Source organism: Ochotona curzoniae, unplaced genomic scaffold (genome assembly GCF_017591425.1).
Source record: "Ochotona curzoniae isolate NIBS_2020 unplaced genomic scaffold, NIBS_Ocur_1.0 scaffold_1037, whole genome shotgun sequence".
In the NCBI taxonomy this organism is placed as follows: Eukaryota; Metazoa; Chordata; class Mammalia; order Lagomorpha; family Ochotonidae; genus Ochotona; species Ochotona curzoniae.
The window spans coordinates 8,323,523-8,350,673 of NW_024467083.1; the positions used below are offsets into that span (position 1 = coordinate 8,323,523).

Genomic DNA, 27,151 nt, shown 5'->3' on the forward strand with positions numbered 1-27,151 from the left:
AGGTTTATTTGTTTGCAAAGCAGAGGAACACAAATGAGGGAAGAGAGACAGAGGTAGCCTACATCTGTTTGGTTTACTCACCAAATGGTCACAGCAGTTTTGGTCTGGGTAGGCTACAGCTGGCACCTTCATCTTGGTCTCCCAGGTTGGTGGTAGGAGCAAAAGTGCTTAAGACTGGCACAGTGTCATGGTGTTGGGTTGGAAGCAGAGCTGCTGGAATGGGAACTGTCCCTCCTGTTTGGGAGGTCAACATCACGGGTGACAGTACCCTTGTATCACAAGACTGGCCCACTGTTTGCTTTATTAGGTTTACTCTGATACCTAAACTCTATTTCACTTATTTCACTTCTTCAGCTTGTTTGCTTTGTTGTCTTATATTGGACTGTGGTAAAATATGTACTTTCAGTAAACCCCATTATCTGGGATGTTCAGTGAATGTTACATAATATAAATTTAATTTAAATTCATGAACATATTCTAAAAATAAGCCTTCTAATGTAATTGAGCAATTTCATGTTTCTTTAGTCAGCATGTTCTGTTTTTCATGTGGCTTTATCACATTGAATTTTTCTCTTTCATGGTTTCAGCTCACTTGTTTTTCTTATAAAATCTGCTAATAGCCATAGGTCCTTTCTCTTCTAATAGAAAGCATAGATACTTTGTTAAGACTGTATTCCATCCTCTCCTGTCTCTTACGAGATTTGCTAGAGCATTATCTCGAATTTTCTCCCTATGGGCTGCTTGTAACCAGTATTTCAGGCGTTTGTGAGCCTCATCTGTTTTTTAAATTATTTCTGAGTTCCATGATACATTCTTGTAGGTAGAGGGATTCCCCTGCCCCTTCCCTCTTTCCTCAGTTTCCCCTTCTACCATTTCTCTCATATTATTACAGTGGTCGGTATTGCAGTAGCATTTAAAAGATTAACAGTCTGCTGTTAAAGCCCCATTCACTGTAAATGAACCTTCAACTCCAATTCTTGCTCACCTAATCTTCCTCTTATTTATGAGTCTTACTTTTTATTTTACTTGCTATACACTCTTGCCGAGACCAGAGATCTTTGATCCAGTGGTTCACTGCCCAGATGTTCACAGCAATAAGGGTTAGATCACACTAAAGCCAGGAGCCTCTTTATGGCTCCCACTGGAGTGAAGGGGGCCCAGCACTGGGCCATCTTCTATTCCTTTCTCATATACGTTAGCATGGAGCTGGATTGGGAGTGGAATAGCCAGGACACAAACCAGTGCCCTGATATGGAATGCCGGTACTGCAGGGCAGCTCCTTAACTCAGTATACCACAGTGCTGGCCCCTTTAGTAACATTTTCTTATTACAAGACAAATGGAAAATGTTGGCAAGAGAGATACTTCATTTGCTGGTTAATTTCTCCAGTGCCTGCAGCTGTCCAGGGCTGGGCCATGCCTGATTTGGAGCCAGAAACAACATCTGGATCTCTTATGGGGATGACAGGAATTCACATTTAGTTGAGTCATTTTTTTAATCTACCTCTGATGAACATTATCATAAATCTAGATTGGAAGCTGAGTAATTGGACTCAAACCAGCACACGGATAAGGGGTTCAGGTGCCCCAAGCTGACTTAGCCTGTTACATGCTTTTCCCTCCACTGTTAAATCCTTCTCTTTGTAAGTCGCTGCTGTTTATGTCCTTTGATGCCTCTACTTACTATAATTAGTTTTTTTTTCTTTTTTTACTGTTTTATGACATCATCTAATAGACACTGTGGTCTCTCTTCCCCATCCACGATGTTCTCCCCTCCTGGCTTACAGTAGGTGACTTCTGTGAATTTTCACAAGTCCATCATGCTGCCACTGAACAGTCTCCCAACAGTGTAGGAGATGTTTACCCATATTGTTGAATCCATCCTTGCACTGCACACATGAGGACATACTTCTCTGTTTCCACCTATGAACATACCAATTTCCGTTACACTTCCATTATACATCCCCTTGAGTACAGTCAATCATGGGGATAAAAAAGAAACAGTGAAAAAAAAATAGTGAACCTTTATCCACATGAGGTTGACGAACATATAACCAAGGTATCAGTGTGACGCTCAGGTGGTGAAAGTGTCCGGCATCTTTACATAGGAATAAATGCCAGCATGTGACCTGTCTCCCATGGGGGTGGCAGGGGCCCAAATGTAGCCCATCTGCCACTGCTTTACCAGGCTATTGGCAGTGAACTGGATTGGAAATGGAACAGCCAAGACACTAACCAGTATGTGCATAGGGTACTGGTGTTGCTGGCAGAGTGTTCACCTGTTGTGCCACAGTGCCAGCTCATGACTTGCAAACTTAATATACTTAAGCAATTATCAAGATGCTTTATGCATACAAAGTGTGTATATTTATTTAAAAAATTGATTATCTTGTCTTATAGGTCTCAGCTTTTATCCAGCTGTACTAGAATTGGTGATTTATGTACAAATAGGAAAATAAGATAATTATAACAGCCACATAATCTTCCATAATTTATGATGTTCTTTGACATATGTGAGCCTTACTCAGTCCTTCCTCTATTTTTCTGATTAATAAACTGAAATTCAGATAGCACATAGCTATGCTGAAACTGACCTAGTTGAGTTTGGCCTTTAATTGGTGACCTGACTTTGTTATTCCACAACTTTCTTTTAATGATTTGGAATTTGGTAATTTCATTGAGGTGTTTGGAATGAGGTTGAACACTGTTGGTTAAGGAAGATAAAAACTTTTTGCCTATTTCATGCAAATTACTATTAATGCATTAATGATGTATTTGTTTTGAGGCAGCCTCATTCAATATGTAGTCAAACAGTAACCTTATAAAACAACTCATTTTAATACTGCCATTTTTGTATATATTTGACTTTATGATTCGAACTAGTATTTGCCAAGATTGACCTTTATAAGTTTCTTTAAAGCTCCTTGCGTTTTGTTAATTAAAAATATTATCAAGAATGGTTGAATGTATGTTAGATTTGGGTAGTGTTTTCTGTTCAAAGAGTGAGGTATTTGGAAGATATGTGTGGTGCAGCTACAGTAGCAGAGAATTACAGATTTTAAATCTTTTTCCCTGATACATTTGTGATCTTTTTTGTTAATTTTAGTAATTTAAGAGTACTATTTTTACATTTAATTTTACAGGCCCTAGATGGTCAGAATATTTATAATGCTTGCTGTACCCTGAGGATTGATTTTTCCAAGCTTGTGAATTTGAATGTAAAATACAACAATGATAAAAGTAGGGATTATACCCGACCTGATCTTCCCTCTGGGGATGGACAGCCAGCACTAGACCCAGCGATTGCTGCAGCGTTTGCCAAGGAAACCTCCCTTTTAGGTATGATTTTCATTGTCTATATTGCTTTTCTTCCCTTGTGCCAGATGGGATGGTGCCTGTTAAATCTCAGTAAGTATAACGTGCCTGTCACTTTGGACTTTAACAAACGGTGTTAAATTTACAATTCGTGTTTCTCAGGTGAGAAGTCATAATAATACTGTAAGGAGAAAAACTTAAACTAGTCTTCTTAAATACAGTTATATGTATTTTGTGCCTTTTACCACCTCACCTTTTCTTTCACACTATACCCTTAGAAGAAAACCATTCAGAAACAATTATTGTTGAATTTATAATGCAACACTTATGCTTCAAATTGATGTCAGATTGTCCATGTCCAATGAGACTCTTGTGCTTATTCTTTGGAGTTAATTTGAGTATTTTCATTTAACAGTGTAAAGGAACTGAAATGTTAACAGACAAAACATGTGTTGAAAGTAGGTCTGAGTGTTTTGAAGCATACTTATTGACCTCCTCAATATAATTTAAGCTAGAAATAATTTTCTACAAGGTTTATTCAATGTATTTTTGTCAAAATTGTTACCTTATTCTGGTTTTGAGCCACTTAAAATAGCAGAGAATTTACAACTGATAAGTATTGGCATCAGGATGAAAGTATGACAGGAGATGTCATTTTGTACAAAGTAAAATAAATGTTTTTAAATTATGGTGGATTTTACAGCTTTTTATTTGAAGTATTTCACAGATTATTTTTTTAAATTTATAATTCTATCTTAATAGATCAGGATTTCTGTTCATATGTAACCCAGGACTGATCTGATGTTAAGCAACTTAGCTCACACTTTGTATTCCTAAAAAGAGTATCATGAAGAAGTCATTATTGGAAATCCTTACTTAGCATATATGTGTAACAGTGATGCTGTTCTTCATATGTAATGGTGTGATACAGATGCAGGGAGACTAAAATGCAAAAACAGGAGATACTTGAATTCTGGTGACTCTTGATTCTGTTTTCTAATACATCTAGTCTAAGGTGTAGCTGTTTATCATGACTCATACAGATACTTAAGATTGCTAATACTTTGCTGACAGAATATTGCTATATAGGCCTAGTGTGTAAGCCTTAATTTCTTCAATTTAGCTTGCAAGTTAGTAACACTGTTAGTATACAGCTTTTAAAGTCAAGAATAAGACAATACTGAGTAACACATGATGCTTTCAGTTAGCTCTATGAATAACTAAGCTTCATTGAGAGAAGATCAAGAAACAAACAATGATGTGTGGGTTCCTATGTGTTTTCTTAGTCATTTGGAAGGCATAGCTGACTGCATTGGGTTTTACATACAGCTTCAGAGGAGTTTATGAATTTAAATGTAACTACCCATTAAGCAACAGACATAGTACTATTATTGTTACTTCTTTGTACCCGAAGGAGCTATTTATGTTTGCCTATTTGGATATACATAAAATACATGGCAGCATAGTTAGGATTCTCTTGTGAAGAATTCATCTCTGCTTTTCTTGTGATCATGCAAAAACTTTTAAAGAACAGTTGTCTTTTATTGTGAAAGATCATGAATCCTTAGGAGCTAATGTCTCACTTTATTTTATTCTAGAGTGTTCTTTATTTTTGCTCTTAAAAGCCAGTTATCTGTTCTTAATGAATTGATCTAATATCTTTTTCCAATTCTGTATACATAACATTTTGTTTCTACCTCTCTTCCTGATAAGGAAAACATTATTTATTGAAAATATGGTGAATTCACTTTCCTTTCATAAATTATTCTTCTGTTACATTAATGGTTTCATATCTTGCTAAAACTGGACTTCCTTGTTAATCACTCCGAACACTTTATGCAAGTAGGTAAGCCACAATTTAAAAATAAATAGACTCCCGGGTATTGGTAATTCTTAAGAAATAATCAGTTGCACTTTGTATTTGTTTTCCTCTTTTTATATAGATTTTTTTAGAACATTACTTAAGCACTTTGCAAGTTTTTCTGTTAATGTTTTATTGCAGTTGTCATTTTACCTGAGTTTATGTTGATGGGCTATATAGATACATTGAAAGCAGAGACTTAGCGTTATTTTGTACTTTTTATTGCAACACCCTTTTTTTATAACCCTTAAGTTAGTTCTTTAGGTTGTTAAAACGAATTAACTGAAGACAGAAAATGAGTCAGAAGGGCTATAATGTGTCCTTTACCCCAGCCAACATTGAGTACTATTATTTAATTCCAGAGGATATTAATTCTTTAGGGAAATACATGATTGAGAATTTTTCAATGTTTGATATTAAAATTCTTTGGTTATTTTATCTATTATGAAGTGACAGTAATTCATTTAAAATGTTCATAAGGCTGTTCATATTTGAAATGAATTGAGCCTCAATTTTATTCACCCGTTTTATATTGGACAATTTTTAGATAAGTATTTGTAGAAAATTCATCTCAATTCAGTTCAGCTCAGGTTACTTAGCCTGGGTAATTTAGATTTTCCTGAGGATTCCTTTGCTGTTTTCCCTTAGTTATCACCCAAGATCGTCCACAGTGACATCCAGTTGATAGAACAACTTTTTTAAGATTTATTTTATTTTTATTACAAAGTCAGATATACAGAGGAGGAGAGACAGAGGGGAAGATCTTCCATCCGATGATTCACTCTTCACGTGACTGCAATGGCCGGTGCTGTGCCAATCTGAAGCCAGGAAACCAGGAACCTCTTCCGGGTATCCCACATGGGTGCAGGGTCCCAAGGCTCTTTCCCGGGCCACAAGCAGGGAGCTGGATGGGAAGTGGGGCTGCCGGGATTAGAACTGGCGCCCATATAGGATGCCGGCGTGTTCAAGGCGAGGACTTTAGCTGCTAGGCCACGTCGCCGGGCCCTAGAACAACTTTTTAAAAAACATTTTTAGTAGGTTTTGTAAGAATACAAATACATCAAATACAATATTTTCTGAATTTTACAAGGAAGGGTTACTTTATTTGTATAATTTTATTGTATTTGACCAAATGAACAAACGTAATTGCTTCAAGGTTACAATTTTATATATATACATATATTATTTACTTTGCATAGTAATTCTCTAATTTCTGGCTTCTCACTTTTAATGTTAGGATCACAGTGCCATGGAAACTGATTTATTCAAAAAGGGAGGCTGAATACCTTAGTTAGCTTGAAATTTGATAATGTAGATACATAATCATAAGCCTGGCAGACTCAGTCACACATTTTATTTTGGATAACAGTAATCAAATATCCTTGAGATAATACATTGAGAAACCATTATAATTACTTCATCATGGTAAAATGTTTAGTTCGTTTATCAAGGGAAGAATTGCCTTTAGAAAAATTGCCAAAAGTAATGTTTTCCATCATGTTGTTGACATTTTAAAAATCAGGACAGAAATGAAGTTTTATTAAGTTTTATACATTAAATAAGGTAATAGCTGTTCTCCTGTGATCTTTATAAATGGCAAAGCAAACTACAGGAAATCTGGTGTTTAAATAGTATTGCTATGAACAGATATAACAAATATTTGTTCTTAGGTATAAATATGCACCCACTATTGTAGTATTTCTCAAACTCTTGCTATAATTTGGAATCACCTGGCCCTACCCCAAACTGGAAATTCTTGGAAAGTAGATTTCATGCTTTCATTTTTCTTGAAACATCTCAAGATGGTTTAAGAGCTGAAATTATTGCTGTGGAAAATTTGTAATTCTGTTATAAATTTTAGCTTTTTCACAGGTTTTCATTATTTGTGAAAGCCATTAAGCATTACTTTTTAATACTTTATTTATGACACTTAAATTTATCTTGTATAATTCTGCCAATGTATTGTTAGAACCTTTATGTGTTTGTGATGTATAAAATTGATACTTTTTCTTGACATGATTTCTGAATGTTGTGCTTTTCTTTGAAAAGTGAATCATTCACATGGTAAAACTGAGAAACCATTTGCTGTGTAGTTATTGTGTAGTAATAGCAGTAAATTTCACAAGCCCAGTATCTTGTACCCACAATGTCCACACTTGTTTTATCCAGTTTTCTTTGGTTGTATTTTAAAGCAAATCTTTGATATCAGGGTGTGTCATCTCGAATATTATAGGCTCTCTAAAACTAGCAGTCATCACACTGTCCAAGTTGATTTCTTGATAACTTTCATACCCAACGCATATTAAACTTTCTGTTATCTCAAAAGATGCATTTCAGGATTTAGTTAGTTTCTTGGTGATAGTTCAGAGAGACAGCTCTTCCATCTACTGAATCATTCCCTCAGTGCCTCCAATGTGCCAGACATGCTTGGAATTTCATCAGGTCTTCGACGTGGGTGGTAGGGATTGAGCCATTATCTGCTGCCTTCCCAGGCATGTTAGTAGTATAGTGGATTAGCAAGAGTAGCAGCCAGTGAAAAGTTATAAATCACTTCTTTCTTACAGATCATGATGAGAAAAAAATATTTTTCAAGTTTCTTTTTTTCTTGGATTGTCTTCCTGTTTACTCTTAAATGATTCTGTAGGGTGTGCAATAAAAATTAAAATGTTTGTGAAATTAGTCATCAGGATGGACAAATGAAGAATAAAGCTGAAAAGTTTAACTAAGTGGAAATTTATATTGTTGCAGTGAGGTAATAGAATAGTACCAGTGTGTTTTCTCATAGTATATGTAGATGATGATTAGTGCATTGATTTTTGTTTTTTTAAGATGTTTAGTTATTTGAAAGTCCTGCAGGGGACCAAGAAGGAAGATCTCCCATCTGCTCCCTCCCTCACTGAGGCAAGGCACAGTCACGAGCCCTAAGTTCTGTCCAGGTCTGCACAGGTGGCAAGGGCCCACAGAGCTGCGCCATCCTCACTGCTGCAGCAGCGGTGTGAATTGGCTTAAGCCATCTCTCCAGTGTGGGAGATTGGCATCACACGGTGGGCGCTGGGCTTGCTGTGCCACAACACCGGCCCAGAATGAATGCTATTTCTAAGGTTTTCGCAGTTTTTGCTGAACCATTTGGTAGCCCCATAGCTTACGAATGATAAAATCTTTGGTGCTTTCATTAATTAGTAGGCTACATTCACTTAACTGTTAACAACATAGACCATTAAATGGAAATCCCAGTATGAAAAAGCCTTTAAAGGTAAATGTTTCTACAAATTCCTAAGAAGCAGAGTTTTTTTTATGGCATTGACAATGAAGGAAGTTAGTGTCAGGTTTTTTTACTACAACTTCAGGGTCTGTAAAAATAAAAATTGGCCTTCCTTATTAAAATGCCTGGGAAGATTCCTTTAAAATAGGTTTCTACCCTAGGAATAACTGGAAAGTTACTAGTTTAATTGCATAAAATTTTGCATGACTTGCGTTTTATGGAAGTGCATTGCAAACACAACCAAATGCTGCGTGATGATTTAGTCAGCCTAGACTGCATGGACAGCGGTGGTCCCTGAATCATAAAGGAATTGGAGAATTCCTGTCACCTTCTGATTGTGAACCAGTTGTAAGTTGGTAACAATTTGAGTTACTCACGTGCTCGTGGGAATTCCAGAGTGACCCTGTTGTGTTTTAAACCAGTTGTATAAAACGTACCAATACAGTTACATTAGATAATACTTCAGATAATTGCAGTAAAACACATGTGTTTGTTGAAATATTTTATGTACTTTTTGTCATTATACTAGAGTACCTCTACTTATAAAATAAGAATGACTTTTCTTAAACGTTACACCAGCAGCGCACTCATGCATCTCATGTTTGTATAAATAGTGTTTACACAGGGATAGAGTTGTTTATCAGAACGAATCTCCATGAATGCACTACAATTTATATCATGGATGCAAATTTTTTTTTAAGATTTATTTTTATTACAAACTCGGATATATAGAGAGGAGGAAAGACAGAGAGGAAGATCTGTCCGGTAATTCACTCCCCAAGTGAGCACAACGGCCGATGCTATGCCGATCCAAAGCCAGGATCTGGAACTTTCTTACGGGTCTCCCACACGGGTGCAGGGTCCCAAAGCTTTGGGATGTCCTCGACTGCTTTCCCGGGCCACAAGCAGGGAGCTGGAAGGGAAGTGGGGCTGTCGGGATTAGAACTGGCGCCCATATGGGATCCCGGAGCGTTCAAGGCGAGGACTTTAGCTGCTAGGCCACGTCGCCGGGCCCAGATGCAAATATTAATCCTCATAATACCTTTGTAATTACATTTTTGCCTTCATTTTTTTGAAAAGGATTGATTTACATGTTTTAGAGTCAGAATTTCAGAGATAAGAGGGGGAAAGAGTGATCTCACTGGTTCACTCCCCATTACGTTTACAAAGGATGGTGGTGAATTTGTCTTAAGTTAGCAATGCAGAGTACTTTTTCAGAATTATATAAGTATTACATCATAAAACATGGAAAATTTTTATGTTTTTATTTGCGATAGACAACATTTTTAGCTTAAACCTAGCCGTAGTTTTAGGTGATGGGTAAAGTTTTAGGAAAGATTACAATGAGAGAAATTGAAATTATGCTATAGATTTTTTCCAAGTCCAGTAAAACTTTGACTTTATATGCTGATTTAGAACTGCGAAGACAGCATAAGTGATTTTCCTATGCAATCGCCGTGGGAGGGAAAACAGTGATGCAGCATATGCACTGCTGATGTTGGGGCCAGCGTTATGAAATAACGGGTAAAGCCACTACTTGCAATGCCAGCATCCCATATTGGCACTGGTTCATGTCCCAGGTGTCCCATTTGTACCCCAGCTTCCTGCTAATGTTCTGGGAAAAGCAGCAGAAGATAGCTCAAGTGCTTACGTCTCTACTTGACCCACGTGAGAAGTCTGGGAGTCGCTCCTGGCTTAGGCCTCAGCTGGCTGTGTGGCCCTCTAGAGAGTGAACCATTGAATAGGAAACTCCCCCTGTCTCTCCTCCCCTGCAGCTCTTACTTGTAAATAAATAAATGCTAGTAGCATTAGATTCAGATGGTAACTGTCCTTTGTCTCTTAAAGCGCTCTTGTTCCATACTATAGCTGATGAACATGAAGGACCTTTGGTATGACATCTGACTTGGTAGCACAGTGGCCTGGAATAAAGATAATAAATGGAGAAACGAGGTGACTGAATTGGCATTCACACAATAGTAATAACACCTCTCCGCTTGCGTTTTACTCTGGTCAGGATGTGCTTGCCTCACTGAGAAGAATATTACTATTGGAGGTGTGGCTTTTGTCAGTGTATGACTGAGTCTAAATTTTACTAAGGGATAATATTATAAAGAGAGTTTCCTAGATTTTAAAAACTAAGCTGTACTTCTCATTGTCATTTTAGATTCGTTTTGTTAGTTCTCGTCATTGTTACTGGCTGCTCTTCAGTGATGCAGCGGGGTATTCTAAGTGACACCAAGTGTGCAAAGTCATTCCCATTATAAACCTGGATTTTACGAAAAAATATATTTTGAAGCAGTTGTACCTTCAATTTTTTTCAAATTTTTTTTTTTACCACCTTGTAGTTTTTTATTCACTAACTCATTTGGACATATGTCCAACTAACTCATTGACATACTAAGCTCTGTGTGTGTACTTAGATTTGAAGGCAGAGAGCAGTGGTAGAGATCTTCTCTCACAACCTTACTCCCTGTTGAAGCCTGGAGCTCAGTGCAGGTCTTCCAGGTGAGTCACAACAACCCAGCGAAGCCATTGTCTACTGCCTCACTGGGTGCTCATTAGCAAGTAACTGAAATTAGAGACAACCTAGATTTAAACTCAGGCTAGTCTGTTGTAGTATTCAGGTTTCTCAAGTGGCAACTTAAACTCTGTGTCAGAGACCCACCCCAGGATATATTTTACAATAAATAAGTTTATTCAAAAATGGAGTCACACACTTTTGGCAAGTGGAATCTACGAAATCAAAGCTGTTTTGATAATACTAAACTGTGTATATGTACTCAGACTGATTATCATGGGATGAAGTGTCTGTTTATATATGCTGCTCTAAAATGGCCTTGTCTTAATATCCAATGTAAATGTCAATACCTAGAACTCAAACAAAAGCTCTTTGTGATTCTCAGCAGCTTAGAGGAATTAAGACCAAAAACTTTTAGGATTATTTTACTGTGAAATACAAAATTAAAGATGATTCTAGTTAAAAAGGATGTACGTGACGTCTAATAAAAAGGAGATGTGGTGAAGGTCGAGAGATGTTTAAAAAAATGTTAGGAATTTGGGGGGGGGTTGAGATTAACTTTAATTCTTCAGTTTTTCTGGAAAAGATTTTTTCCCCCAAGTTATTGCTTGTTAGAAGTAAACATTAGACCAAATTTAAACTAACTTAGAATTTAAATGTGGTCAAATATCTTGTGATGGGATTTTTAAGGTTTGTTGTACAAAAGGGAGTTAGTAGTTTTTGTACTTTTTCCAATTTTGAAGTTTTTTTTAATGTTGCCATTATTGCAGTCAGTAGTTTTCATTTTATTCTTTCTCTCAGAAAAGTTGCTTTTCCTGCTCAGAAGTAATCAATCATTGAAAAGGAAACTGACTATGAGTAGATTACATCTAGTCTCTGCTACTACTAATTGTGCCATCAAGTTCAGCCAAAGCTATATAAAAATGCTGAAGAATAATGATTTTTGAAAGTGTAGAACTGTTTCCAGAGTATGGAAGAAATTACTGTGTTAGTATACTCGTGGGAAGTAGTGACGTAACTTACACCTGACTTGGTGACAAATGCAGGGAAGTCAGTGAGTGGTAGCTAGAGTCACCCTCGCCAGTTAGGAGAAGTGTAGTTTTACATAGTGAAGTTGCGAATGCAGTGGAGTAGTTACAAAGGAAGTATTCCCACTTCTGTAATGAACAAGGCCCTGAAGAGCACTGTGCCCCATGGACGTGAGAATCTCTTCTTTTAGAATTATGTGTGAATGGAATGAAACATAGTTGACCTTGAAGTGATGCTTATTAAACATGAATGATGGATATGCTGATAGTTTTCATTATTTTAAGTTCCTTTGTGTGGTGAATATATTTCAAGACCAAAATATGCAGTTTGAAAAAGTAGGATAAGAACCCGTGCTCTGGCTGGCTATAAGGAAAACAGGCAGAGTGTAACAGCGAGAGTGCAGTCTTCATTTCTGGAAGAATCAGAAGAAATATAGGGTTGAATTTAGTAAGAGATGGGAGGAAAAAATTGTGGAAGTCATACACTGAAGTTAATTGTGAATCTTGGGGTGGGTGTGTATCGTAGGCTTTTGGATTTGATACTGCCTACTGTTGCAGCTTCCTGCTTATGCAGCCTGTGAAGCAGTACTGAAGACTCAAGTAATGGGTTCCTGCTAATGGCATGAAAGACTTGGGTTAAGTTTTGGGCTCCCAGTTCCTGATGTTTCAGTATTTTGGAAAGAAGTAATGATGGGAGAGCTTGCTTTTATCTCCACCCGTATCTGTACCTGTTACTCTGCTTCTTTCTCTCCCCATCCTCCTCTCTTATTTACCTTAGGATTTTAAGATTAAAAGAATATGAATTTTAGTGAAACTTTAATATTGCCAGTGAGAAGCTCTTGTGGTTTCTATAAAATAAACATCTAAAATTTAGGAGCTGGCATTGTGACATAGTGGATTAAGCCGTTGTTTAACTCCAGCATGCTGCCAGTTCGAGTCCTGGCTGTTTTGCCAGTAGGACAGGGAAGAAGGCATTAGAAGGTTGCCCCAAGGTCTGAACTTCTGTTAGGGGGTAAATAAGCAGATAAGAATAAATAAACAGCTAGAATAGATCTCTGCCCCGTTTCCATTCCTCTCTCTTGCCCTTGCTCTCTGTGTCTCCTGTTATCAGTCTGCCTTTCAAATGAATGAATGAATAAATTTTAAGAACATCTAAAACTTGACTGAAAAAATAAGATCTCTAAAACCAAAGGTAACAGGAAATCCTTGTGAAATGCACAAGAAGACAAGAGAAGAAGAAGTAAGTTTGAACTTTGTGGAACAGAAGTGCTAAGGGCCAGGTCTACCCAGGTATGTTGTAAAGTCTACTTCATATAGATTGTGTATGTGTGTTCCTTTATCATAGGAAGACATAGAAGACTAGAGTTCATTTATTTAGCAAATTCCTACTGAGAAGTAAGATAATATGTAAAATTAATGGGGTGAAACCTGAGTTCATTGGTAATTGAAGAATGGGTAGAGCATACTGAGATAAAAGAATTCTCTGTACATGAATTGTTATTAAAGATATGGTGATTTAAGATTAACAGGGTAATAAGACTAGAAACTACGACAGGAAAATACTAGAATAAAATAGCTATGCAATGTGTTTACTTGCTTGTTCTTCCCACTGAAAATGTGTTTTGTTTGGGAAACAATAATTAAATGTAGAAAAAGACAAACATTTTGCTCCAGTTTTCTCAGGTCTTTGTAGTGGGCCCTTAGTCCAATGACAGAGATGCCCATGTCTCACGTCAGGGTACCTGGGTTCAGTTCCACCCTTGGCTCCTGACTCCAGCTTCCACCCAGAGCAGACCTTTGAGGCTTAGCACCTCCTCATGGAACTGCACGATGGTGTCAGCTCCTGGCCTGCCCCCTGCTGGTGGTGGGAGTGAATTAATGGATAGGAGTGCACTTGGGCTCTTGGTCTTGCTGTTTTTCTGGCTCTGTCCTTTCTCTAAAAATAATTTTAAAATACTTTATTTAGGTCATTCGTAGATGGTGTTTGATTTCTCTAGAACCTGAAGGACTTTGTTTGTGATGATTGGCTTGAAATGTGAGTTTCTGAGGAAAATAGCACTTGTAGGAAAATGTTGGAGTTGTCATAATGTTGAAGGTAATTTATTTTACACTTGACATGTCAATAAAACCATGGAAGTGAGTTTTTCATTTCTGATTTGGGTATACATTCTTTATGCTTTGTTTGCTTTTTCATAGGAAAATGGAGTATTGTATAGTTAATGTATTAACATAATACAGGTAGGTACCTTAATTCAAATAATTAATGACTTGTTGGAATAAATTAATTTTCTCTAAATACTACACATCAGCTAATCATTTTTCTTAACATTGTAAAAATTAACTTGCAGGAGCTGTTTGGAATGGCCAGCTGTAACCCATACAGCCATCCTCCTGGAATGGTTGTGTGTAAACGACTTGTGTGTGTTTCGTAAAATGTGCTTTATTTTAAAATTAGGGCTTCCTGTTGCAGCTGTTCCAGGAGCTCTGAGTCCTTTGGCTATTCCAAATGCTGCTGCAGCTGCTGCAGCTGCAGCTGGCCGAGTGGGCATGCCTGGAGTCTCAGCTGGTGGCAATACAGTCCTGTTGGTTAGCAATTTAAATGAAGAGGTTAGTAAGATGATTTTCTAATTTTTTTTAATCCATCTCATTCGTGAAAGTTTTTCATGTTATTTCATTTTGCACTTGCCTTTCTTTTTATGTACATTCATTAGCCAAAATATTTTTGTATGTTTTCTACTTCTAAGTAAAAGCTACATACTTGTGTAGATAATACTTTATTTTCTTAGTGTTATTTCTTTATATGTATATGTTTTTAATCTAATTCCCTATTTTTCCTAAGAAAAATATGGTGAAGTACTTTAGTTTGGCTTTTTATCCTTTTGTTGTTCTCAAAGGCAGATGTGATCTAATTTGCAAATTTAACTGTGAACAATTTTGCCCTTTGCCTTTTCTAATTATTTGCTTGTTCATTTCATGCTTATGTGTCATTGCATTATTTTAATCTTATTTTATGTGAACTACTCTAATACATTTTTCTTTAAAGGTTCTTCCAAAGACCTTGACGAGGCACTCTTCCAGTCTTTCTTAGTAATTTTTTTCTTTGCAGTTATTAGTCATTGTCTTCTAAATATTTCAACTTTATCTTCCCCTCCCCCCTTGTTAAATGAAATTTGTTATTTTCCTTAGTTGTACATTTTGTGTCTGGTATGTTTTATTTTGATTGCTGTGAAAGCTGGTATGAAATGTGGGGAGCTCAATGAATCAGTTTATGGTGTATAATTTGAATGTTTTATTTTAATTGGCCTCTCTTAAAATGAACATTAAACTTACTGTATTGTTTAATACTATAGTCAGTTTGCATGCTAAAATGTTTGAACCAGAATGCCTTTGTTTTTTAAAACTTTTGCCTGCATTTCATAACCAGCCATGCTTATGCAGATAAAGTTCAAAGTTTAAAATTCCTATGCATGCTTTCCTTCCCTATGTTGAGATGAAATGCTGTAATTTACTCTTTGATATAGATGTACTTTACCCATATTTGTCTTGGATGACTACATTTTACTCAGTTTTTCTTGTACAGTACATAAACCAACCATTTTCTGACCAAATTCCTGCATTTCCTATGTACTGACCTATATTTTATTTTTTTTTTGTTCCCCAATTCCTTATTTTTTTCTTCTGCATTGCTGTTTCCCCCTCCCCATTTCATCCTTTTCCCTGTGTGTTCACCCTCCCTCTCCTTGTCTTTTCCCAAATGTCCATTCCCTTCCCTTTCTTATCCTTTATTTTCCTTGTCCTTGTCTTCACTCCCTGTCTCCATTCCCTATGTTCATGCTTTTGTGCTTGAACAAATGTTCCTCGGACCAACTTGCCCCAATTAACCGCCTTGAACCATGATCCATGACCACCTCACCATTCTGCGGGAACCACCCTTCGTTATGGATGATCTGTTCATCTCCGCTCTTCCTCGACTCTTCTCTCTTCTTGTCTTACGCTGCTTGCTCTTCTCTCCTTCTAAAGATGGTTACGCCCCAAAGTCTGTTTACCCTCTTCGGTATGTTATTGTTAGCACTATACTTTTATTATTGATTTGATTTTTGTTTCACCTTAATTCTTATTTGTAGCTAGCACTTTGGCTTAAAGTTGAATAGTAAATCTTTTGCTATTTTTCTTTGCTATTTAAAACTCTCCATAGACACAAAATTTGTTTTAATGCATGCTGATTTATTTTGCATGATCTTTAATTTAATATCATTTACATAGCTTTGAGGGTTTATCAAATTATTCTTTTCAAAATTCACTGTTCAAAATCTTGATCTTCTTTATTCATTTGTGAGAATGAGGTTGAATGGGTGATCATGTTGATGTCTGAATGTTTCATTGATATGTCAGAATTATAACATTTAGCTGGCCTGCATGTAAGATTAATTCCACTTTTGGATTACCTCTCTGTGACTCCACAAAAGGTGTTTATGGAGATGTGCAGCGTGTGAAGATTTTGTACAATAAGAAAGACAGCGCTCTAATACAGATGGCTGATGGAAACCAGTCACAACTGGGTAAGATTAAATTGTTTAATCTGTGCATTTCCATTTCTGGTCTCAAAACATATAATGCAAGTTTGGGAATGAAAGTAACCTTTTTTATATCAGGTGAATATTTGGCTAACCTTAGGAATGAAGATGATTACTTGGAAAATTCCTTTTGGAGATGCTAATCGCTTGCAAAATTAATATCCTACATCAATGGCAAATGTGTTTGGGAATCTTAAAATGGACTTTGGTCACAATATTTTAGATCATTACTCAGATATGTAGCTGGTGATTGTAGCTAAAAACACAAATCTAGTGTACATCTGCAGTTCACCGACTGAGGATTTTACTCTGCTGCAGTTGTGTTCATTGAGATTCTGGGATGATCGTGCCTCAGACTGCACTCACTGTAATCCAGAGTTTGTTTTAGATGTAAGGACTGATGCATGTTGCTCTTACAGCTGTATGAGATTCAAAGATGAGCAGTATGTCTGGCGTTACTGATTTTGACTTTTGGATCAGAAAAGTTCGAATTATAGAAATCAAACAAATTTTGAATTAAAATACATAATTTTGAATACCAGTATTTCTTTAGCAATATTTCTTGCTAGCTCAGGTGAGGTATAAAATTAGTTCTCCATTTTCAATATGGTTACCTATTTTAAATGAAAGGTACCTAAAAATGCTGATCATGTATGTCATAGTATATTGCTTCCTTTTCATCTCTCAGGGTAGTTATTGTTGTTGTTAAGACTTATTTATTTATTTGAATGACAAAGAGATCCATCCTCCACTTAGTGATTCATCCCCCAAACACCTGCAAAAACCAGGGATTTCGCCAGGCCAAAACCAGGACCCAGGAACTTCATCTGTGGGTCTCTTGGAAATGATCGGAACCCAAGCACCTGGGCCATTATTTCTACCTGCCAGGCACGTTAGTAACAAAGTGGAGCACAAATACAATGACTAGGACTCGAACTAGCCATTCTGATAGGAGTTATGGAAGTCCCATTCAGTGGCTTAACACACTTACCACATTGCTCACTCCAAACTTTGTTTTTATCCACTGTGTAAGTTGCATTTGACTGTGCTTCAAAAACAACAAGTATTTCATCTTTTCATTTCAGGTATAGATTATAAATAAGGATGCTCAATTGGTATAGTTAAGACTTGCCTAAAGTTAAAATTGAATTCTTCTTGGTATTTTCTCCTAGAGTTTGACTGCTGTAGCAAAATTCTACCCTAACATAAAAGATAGTTACTTTCTGACAGTTGGGGAGAGTACAAGACCCATATGAAGTGCCCAGCATGTTGACATTGTGGTTGGGGCGCTTGTGGCCTTGATGCCAGCCAGAATGTGTGCCAGTTTATTCCCAGCACGAGTGTAGGAGTGATATTGCAGAGCATTAATAAATATGTGTTCAGCAGGGTTGAAAGCTGTGAAAAGTATACAAAATGATAAGCTATGTTAAAGAATGATTTTGACGTTTTTCCATAATGGTTTTATAGTGGTACAGACGTGATTAGATTTATATTTTATAAAGATCTGAATTTGATATGGAAGTGTGAATTGGAGAAGAGTAGAGAGTTATGCAGCAGTAAGGCACGTGAGCCTGGATTATCTAGATAAAATGTTAACGCAAGTGAAAAGTGGAAAAATGGGATAGCATGAATTAGATAGATAATTAGGAGTAAGACTGTCATGGGACTTGAAGTTTATGGTATCAAGTGGAAGGTGAAAAGAAAAAAAGCTTCCTTCCTGGGAAACTAAATCTGATTTCTTAGCAGAATATTTGCTGTGTGAAAAAAAAAAAAACCTGGATATTTTTTGTCAAAACTCCATGTCATAGGAGAAATAGTCTTGTTACGAGATTATGACAAATTATTACTCTAGTTTAAAATCATGAGAAAATTCAGATGTGTTAAAAGCCATTAATATGAAGCAGTTGTTTTCATTTTGTATTTTGATCCTGGATCTTAATCGCCATTGCTTTTTATAGCCATGAATCATCTTAATGGACAGAAAATGTACGGAAAAATTATTCGTGTTACCCTCTCTAAACATCAGACTGTGCAGCTACCTCGAGAGGGACTTGATGATCAAGGGCTAACAAAGGATTTTGGTAATTCCCCATTGCATCGTTTTAAGAAACCTGGATCCAAAAATTTCCAGAATATTTTTCCTCCTTCTGCAACCCTTCACCTTTCTAATATCCCGTAAGTATTTAAACTGAATGATATCAAGGAAGTAGATTATATTGAACAGAACTGTAACCTTACTAGTAATCTACTTTTTTTCCTATCCAATTTTTCTAGTCCTTCAGTAGCAGAAGAGGATCTCCGGACACTGTTTGCTAACACTGGGGGCACTGTGAAAGCGTTTAAATTTTTTCAGTAAGCAAGCTTCCTTGTCTTTAAATTAATGACATGATAGAAATAAAAGTTTTTTCAAGTGGTTTTTATTCTTTTTGTAGAAACGTTTGATTCTTGAATGGACAAATTTAAGTACTTAGCCCTTCCCAATGTTTATGAAGTATCTAATTTTATCATTTTGTTTCAGAAGAGATCACAAAATGGCTCTCCTTCAGATGGCAACAGTAGAAGAAGCTATCCAGGCCTTGATTGATCTTCACAATTACAACCTTGGTGAAAACCATCATCTGAGAGTGTCTTTCTCCAAGTCAACAATTTAAGAGAGGGGAGATGAACAGGGGATGAATCACATTGTTTGGTGTTATCACCTACTGACTGTTTAGAGAAGTGGGGACCAGAGTTTGATTTTTTGTTGTTTTTTTTTTTTTTTTTCATGCTGTTATCATTCCTTGGTTATAAAATGAAATGGCAAATGTAAAGGCAGAGTTTTTAACAGCTGTATTTCATCTGTAGGAAAGCCATTTTTATTGTCTGTTTAAAATTTTAGTTTAATTTTGCTTTTGTTTTTTTAACTTAGTTGACATACGTGCCTTAAAAAGGAATACTAGTGTTGCTATCGTGCATTTACTAGCAAAAAGGAATTGGTTGTCTAGGGCACATTGTTATATGGAAATTAAAATATGTTTAGGCAGGGGTGTGTAAAAAGGTTAAGTTTTTGTTTCTCCTGCTTGGAACTTATTTTGAATTATTGGCTTGTCACATTTATTTTTAATTAAATAAGGTACATAAGAGAAATAACAAAGCAGCATTTTTAGTTCTTACTACCTTAGGCTTTATTGCTTTTACAAAAACATTGGCCTTTTGTATCTCACAATTCTGGTCTAGATTCAGTTATGAATGTAGGCATTAGTTAAAATTAACAAGATGCAGAGTATTAATTTCATAAGAGAACAGAGTGATTTCTGTAAGTTTGAGCCCTATGTGGAAAGCATTGTGAAATCTTAACCTTTTTGTACACACTCTTGTGGGACGTATCATATAAATGTCAGCACTAAGTAATGTCTTGTTTGTGGCTGAATATTTTTCGTAGATGTTTTTGAAGTTGACATGACTTATGTGCATTTAAATATATATTGCCATCCTTAGTTTGTAATTAAGATTTGGAATATGGTTGTGGATTTCTGAGCATGTGCAGACTGGTCTAGCTAGTTCAGGAACTGGTGCATGTATTTTTCAAAGATAAAGAAAGTGTACTGCGAAAATTTGCAGGAAGATTAATTTTGTGGCAGTTTTTTAAAAACTGACAACCAGGTGGGACCAAAGTTTATGTGCCTTTAGTCTTAATTTACCTTGCATTGTAATATTCAGTTTTAATAAATCTTCAAAATATTTTGTATTTAGGGATAGATCTGACTTTAATAAAAACATGGCTCAGAATCTACAGGTCAAATTTATTTGAACAGTTCTTGTCAATCTGAATTGTTGATTCTGTTAAATGACCAATACTTTTTGAAATTGATGTACTTAGTTTCAAGATTCATAGATTCTGTTATCTATGTAGACAGAATGGTCATGTATATTTTCTATTAGTTGAGTTTTTACATCTTTAGAAATGTAAAATTCAGTATAGTTTGAAAGCGGCACAATTAAAATTAATTTTCTAACAAAGTTGGGAGGTTTGATGGTTGTTTAATTTCATTTTGTGTGTACTCTGCTTACCTCTGTAGCATGCTCAATAAACACTTCTGTAGCTCTGTATTCACCTTTCCTGTCTCTCTCTGCTGCCTCTTCTCTCTCTTCCTCTGTTTCCACTCCACTGTGCTTCTGAATTCATGTTTATTCTCTGCCAGGGTGGGAAAGGAATAATAGTACAATTCTATGGCTTTACACCATAAATAAATCTAGATGCTTTGAAAATATTCCAGCTGTTTTTATTTTAACTCAAAACATGGTAACTGCTTTTCAGGAGGATACATATTAAACATTTCCCACCCTGTTATAATCTGCTTTAAAGACATAACTTCTACTGTAGCTTGTTAATTCTTTCTATCTCTTTTGTTTTTTCTGTTTTTATTCCAGTAGATTTATGCACTAATAGATCTTTTGGATTTGCCATAACTCTTGCTGTAGTTTCATCTTTCATCTTCTGTGTCTGCTTAAGATTCCCTGCTAATTTTAGATTACCTTGCAAGATTCACCCAGTGGTACTTGTTTTGGGAAAGAAAGCCTGTCATCTGTTTCACCTTGGATGAGAGGGAAGATAAACTTCATGGTTTTAAAAGTATAAGGGTAATTTGCATTTAACAGATAGAAATGTTCCTCTTCTCGCCTTTTACACAACTTCTTCTTAAGTGCTATATGTATATTTCATGATATTTTGGTCACTTTTTTCTAAACAATTGAATATATTGGTACCAGATAATTTTTTAGTTAAACATGACCATTACATTAGTTCTGTCATAAAATATCTCCTAATTAAGGACTACACTTTTTAGTACAGCAGAAAATAAACGAAGAAGCATAAGATGTTTGTATACACTCGGCCTACTACTGAGTCTTCGCCAAGAAATTGTAAATAGAAGTACTTTTGTTCATATTAGAGTCAACTATTTTGGAATAATCTCATGTTTTTCTTAAGTTAGCACCGTAATACAGAGGCACTCAAGCAGCATACGATGTAAAAAAAAAAAAAAAAAAAAACCTACTTTGTTTTTATTTTGTAGCTTGGTTGTTATAGTACCTGAAAGTGGATTTGGCCTCATTTTCAGGTAATTCCTTGAATGTGGAGTTGGTTTGGAGGCAAAACAAAGTCCTGAGCTAGTTGGCAATCTGAATTGCTGAAATAGGGAAAAATTCCCAAAGTCTACTGATAGGCTGGCCAGTAACCAAAATTTTCCCACCTTTTTGTGGTAGGTTTTAACATATACTCCAATAAATCCTTATTTCCAACACACTGAGTTATTAATATGGGGATTGTCACATCCTGAGCAATTTTAGCACAGGCTTCAACATACTGTGTATTGTTTTTCAAGTGTTAGGTGTAGACATCAGTGTTGCCATTACTGTTGCTGTACCATACTACAGAAGCTTATATATTACTGTGAACTTAATCACAGTGAGTGAAATACTGTTAAGACTTACCAGCTTTGGTGAACAGTTGGGAAGAAATCCCTTTTTTTTTTTTTTTTTAATGATCCCATGAGTCTCTGGCCCAGCAGGCCCTGAGACCAGTGAGGGGTGAGGCGACAGTGCAGAACCACCGGAGACAAGCTGGTGAGGGATGTCCGTTTCTTTGGAAGAAGTTACAAGATAATATAGAGCAGGAGAAGAGGGCAGGCAAAAGGGTGGTCCAGACTGGACTCTCACCCAACAACGATATGATATTGTGACTGGCTGGTAGGTATGTCTCTCTGGACCTTCCAATCAAGTTAAAGGTCGAGTTTTGTATGCAGGACAGGAAGCTGTGCCTCCTGAAAAACAGGATGAATGTAACATTTGGAAGTCCTAGCACAACTTGTTCCAAGAGGAGAAGAGACGGGAATAGCCCACCACTCTTGCTGCATGTCCAATGGACAGGAAACGTTGGGGTTTCTGTTAGCCAAGACTCCTGTCAGGGATTCCCCTGGGACCCAGTGTGCTGTATGTCTAGGTCCTCCCACATGAGCTAAGCAGGTAGAGACCCATGGGCAATCTCCAATGCTAAGAGGCAGGTTTTATAACGTTAAAGTTTTGTGAGGTTTTAAAGCAACTACTTAAACTGACATGAGGCATTCTAGTGTATGTGTTAGTCCACTCATTCTAATTTAGCTTACACTGGTCAAGTGCTTATATTGGAATTGCCATGGAGAGTTTTTTTTTTAAAAGAATACTTGGAAAACTCATTGAACTTATTTTGGTAGAAAATTTTGAAATCTATAAATATATCAGCAATCTTCAAAAGATTGATAGAAAGATCCATATTATAGGAACATTTTTTTCACCACAAAATTATCTTGAAAAATACATTTTCCTTGAAGTTCCTTTATAATGGGTTTACAGAGAAAGGACAGGCCAGTTTCCTGCTCACTCTAGTGTCCTAAGAGGTTCAGGTGGGAGAGCAGTGCAAATGAAATGTTAGGCTGCCACATCGGCAGTATTAGTTACCCAGCGATCATGATGGCTGTGTGATACAAGAAAGGATTTGTTACTATTTTAAATGTTTAAATGCTAACCCAATGGAGCTGAATGATGTAAAATACAATGAGATAATGTATTCAGAGCCAAGTGAAAGGGCACTTTGACTTTGTTTTCTTTTTGACATATTTGCTCAGCAATAATGTGACTGCATTTTTAGTCAGAATGCACTTACAAAAAGCAATTTCTTTATAAAATTTGAAGCCTAAGAAAGAATAGACATTCTCATTAGCGCGGATCTTTGAACAAGGATTTTCCTGTTACTTAATACAATAAAATGGAGTGTATATCTGTAACCATTTTCCATTCAGAAACTGTTTATTTTAGCTAAATACTTCTAGAAATTTTGATAAGAATTCAGAAAAAATTTCTGAAAATTGATACCAGAAATTGTGATTTTTCTAAATCTGTCCCTTTAAGTCCTGTTTTTGTAGTTCTAGATTTTGTACATATAAATTTTAAAGTGAAGACTTCACAATAAAGACCAAATAAAGTGTCCAGGATGCAGAAAAAAATTAAAGCACTATAATAAACATCTGTGCACCTAGACTTAAGGGTGATGATTTTACATTTTCCTCATTTAGTGTAATTTTATATATATAGTGAGTCAGTGATTCAAACTACATACCTCTTCCTGATCTTAGTCCTTACATCATTTCTTTTTTACAGGAAGAATCTTTACCTTGAATTTGTGTTTCAGTTTTCATTGATTTCAAGGAGGATTTTTGTTTTGTATATTGAATGTCTCAGAAAAAATGCTGCAGGTATTAACAGTACTGCTTGAATAAAAATATTTTGTTCACACTATTTTAAGATTGAGGTGGGCAGACTGATACTCCCTTTATCAGATGTCTTAACTTGAAGCTAATTTTTAAAGATTGCAAGTACTTTTTCAGTACTTAAGTTTCTCTTAAAGTGAAGGTGTAAAAAATGAATTATTGTTAGTGTTTATTTTTGAAAACCAGAGGAAGTAAGAAAGCACCAATCTGCTTGTTCACTTCCCATTTTTTACCTGCAAAGGCCATCCTGGACTGGTGCCAGCATAATCCAGGTCTTTGCAAGGGTTACAGAAACCCAATTATTTTAGCATGTTGCTGCTCACTGCAGGTTCTGGATTGGAGGGAAACAGGCATCAGAAACGGGGAAGTGAACGCAGGCACTCAGATGTGGGATGCTGGCATCTTACTGGGTAAGCAAAATACTGCTCCCTGTTAATCTGGAAAAGCCGGAATCTGACATGGCAGCAGTCAAATACAAACAGCCGCTTGTCTGTCTTCCCTTCTGACCTTACCTTTTTCCCTTCCCTCTTTCACTTCAGTTTCACTGGACAGAAAAAACTTGACATCTCTTTTCTTCCCCTTAATCTGCTGTTATGTTACATGGGGTGGGGTGGGGTCAAGGAACTTAACTTTATTGGGGATATCAGACAAAAATAAGACTAGCATACCTCTCTGCTATTTAGCCTCACTCACTAACATACAGGGACTTTTCATATAAATTACTTTAAATAACTGCAAATTTAACATTTGAAAACCCTGACTCATCTTTTTTGTGGTGTAATAAAAAGGTAGCATGGATTATCTTATTAAATAAACAGCTTTTCACTATGCTGCTTCAGTTTCTCCCCCTTGTGAGTGGGTAGCATAGTCTTACAGTTTTAATACTTTAGGGTTAGAACCATGTCCTAAATACATGTAGCTGTGCTATCAGTTATTCCCCTTACCTATTACAAAATTTAGTTCTTAAATTTTGCAGCTAACAAGTTTCATTTTTTAATTCTTACTGTTTTCCTGCTTATCACCACTGTTGTCTAAATCTTACTGGCATTTTAGCTCTCCATTATCACAATACTCTAAACTATTTTCTTCTCAAAGAGAAGAAAAATAATTTTGATTGAAAATAATGGTTGAATTTGGTAGAAGCCTATAGAACCTGAAGTATTCGTGTATTTGTTTACTGGAGGGACATTGGTCAAAGAATTGTGGTTAAAGAGCTTTAAAGAGCTTTCTAGAATTCTGAAAGTTGATTCCAGTGTTTATAGTTAAAATTCCTATAATTGGTTGCAGGAAGTACATAATAACATTGCCTATAAATACCTGGTATTTTATAATATACAGTATAAATATAAGTATGTACTTAGAGAAGAATCATAAAGACTACACATGTATCAGAACATTTTCTAATTTAGTAACTGTAAGACTTACATATGTTAAGTTTTGATGGTTACATCTACTATAGTAGTTACATTCTGTTAGTAACTTTCTCTGCTTGGAAGGGGAAATAATGAGTTTCTACTGATGGCAGTTTTTTCACCTTAAACCTAATTTCAACATTGGGTATTCAGGAGACATTTATTGGACACCCACTATATGCAATGATAGAACCACAGTAGAGTTCTTCTGTAATACTGAACATAGCAGTGTCCTCCAACATTTGTGATATATCAGGAACTGATTTTAAGCATAATGTGAGTTTCATGTTTACTAATATGTGATTTCTTTGAGAGAAACTAGATAAAAAAAGGAAACTGCCCCCACGAAATGCCCACACACACACATCAGACATCTTCAGCTCTGGATTCTCTGTTAAGAGCTGCATTCATCCATATCTGGTGTTAACATCTAATTTCAGATCATCATTCAGATCATCATTGCAAGCAGTTGCTTTGCTGCAGTTCACAAGCTTCATCTTTTCCAGCACCCTCCTCAAAACTCACAATCTTGGAAAATAACATGTTATATATAATTAGTATATTTCTAAACCATTTAGTATATCTAAAATTGTGCTGCCATCTTTTAAAACTAAGATCCTACCTGTTCCCTGGCCCTCCCTTTTCTTCCCCTTAAGCCTATCTAGTTTTATTGTGGGATTTTGCATGACATGACTATGTTGGGAAATACTTTGCTTTGTAGTAGGACCGACTACTTTGAAAGAGCTGATTATTCATGTTATGACAGGTAATATATGCAGAAAACAATTTGGTTGAACATACCACCTTTGACAAGGGGTAACTTCAGGAAGGTACTTTTGTTACTTGAGCTCTTTTTTTGCAAAATGGAGCTGATGAGAACTGGTTTTAGAGGGTTTTCATTTTCGAACAGGATGATTTGTGCAAGCGCTTTGAAATATCAAGTGCAATAGAAATGGAAGTTTGTAGATGAATGAATACCTGGGTAAAAATTTTTTACCCTTTGTTCAGGTTAGATTAGATGACCATTTTTTCTGATTGAAGATAGTTTTATGTTCTTCTCCATACCTTAGTGAATAACACAATAGGAAGTACATATATGCTTGTGATTAATTTGTTAGCTTTTTTTGTTTTATTAAATTGCACTAAATATAAAAATAACTACAGAGGAGTGCTAATATTGCTTCCAAATGACATAGTACCTAAAAATCTTATTAAAATGCTTAAAGTTGGTTTTAGACTTCATGTGCTAACTTTGAACTTAGTGAAAACCTTTTTTTCTCTCTCTTCAACAAGTACACATTACCTGCTTGCAGTGTGCAACATCTTTAGATGGTCTGTGAAATATGTCAGTTCCTTTCAGGCTGGTGTTAGATGAGTAAGCAAACTATTACATAGTTTTGATTTTATGAAGAAACTGCATGGTATTTTGGCATGTTCAAAATAGTAGTTTTAGTAGCTGGGAAAGGATTTTCAGAGATAGCTGTATTTGAGGGTTTACCCAAGATAGGATGGGGTTTGTGGGCACCTGGATTCAACCTGGAAGGGAGAAACAAGGAACATGATGGACTCCCTCACACCCATCCCCCCCCCCAAAAAAATACACAGTAAGGTTCACAGCACCGTGGAGAAGCTGAGAGGTTAAATGTGATAAAATCATCAGGAAATAGGGAAATGTTTGTTGACGATGTGAGATCTAGGGCGTCTGGCCTTAGCAGCAGATCCGGAGTTTTGAACAGTCAGTAGTAGTAAAATGGACATAGGCAACAATACAGCTTTGATGGGGTGGGAATGGTGAATTTATCATGTTCATTAGTGTTCTTTTTGAATTGATTTGATTTTGTGTTTTAATCTGACAAAAATAGGTTTTTCTAAGCAATCTATAACTTAGAAGATTCTGAA

General features: G+C 36.1%; 1 protein-coding gene across 5 annotated transcripts in view; it reads left to right on the forward strand.

Moving 5' to 3' along the window:
• Positions 1 to 20,556, forward strand: part of PTBP2 (polypyrimidine tract binding protein 2) — a 50,148-nt gene extending 29,592 nt beyond the window's left edge. For 2 of the 5 annotated variants that reach the window (XM_040998875.1, XM_040998873.1), the window contains 7 exons: positions 3,143 to 3,338; positions 14,454 to 14,590; positions 16,004 to 16,037; positions 16,450 to 16,542; positions 18,516 to 18,732; positions 18,832 to 18,909; positions 19,076 to 20,556. In XM_040998875.1, the coding sequence (XP_040854809.1) occupies positions 3,143 to 3,338; positions 14,454 to 14,590; positions 16,004 to 16,037; positions 16,450 to 16,542; positions 18,516 to 18,732; positions 18,832 to 18,909; positions 19,076 to 19,208 (888 nt within the window). In that variant the 3' untranslated portion in view covers positions 19,209 to 20,556. Of the gene's footprint in view, positions 1 to 3,142; positions 3,339 to 14,438; positions 14,591 to 16,003; positions 16,038 to 16,449; positions 16,543 to 18,515; positions 18,733 to 18,831; positions 18,910 to 19,075 lie in introns of all 5 variants that reach the window. The other 3 variants (XM_040998874.1, XM_040998871.1, XM_040998872.1) reach the window with 3 other exon arrangements.
• The last annotated feature ends 6,595 nt before the right edge of the window (positions 20,557 to 27,151 follow it).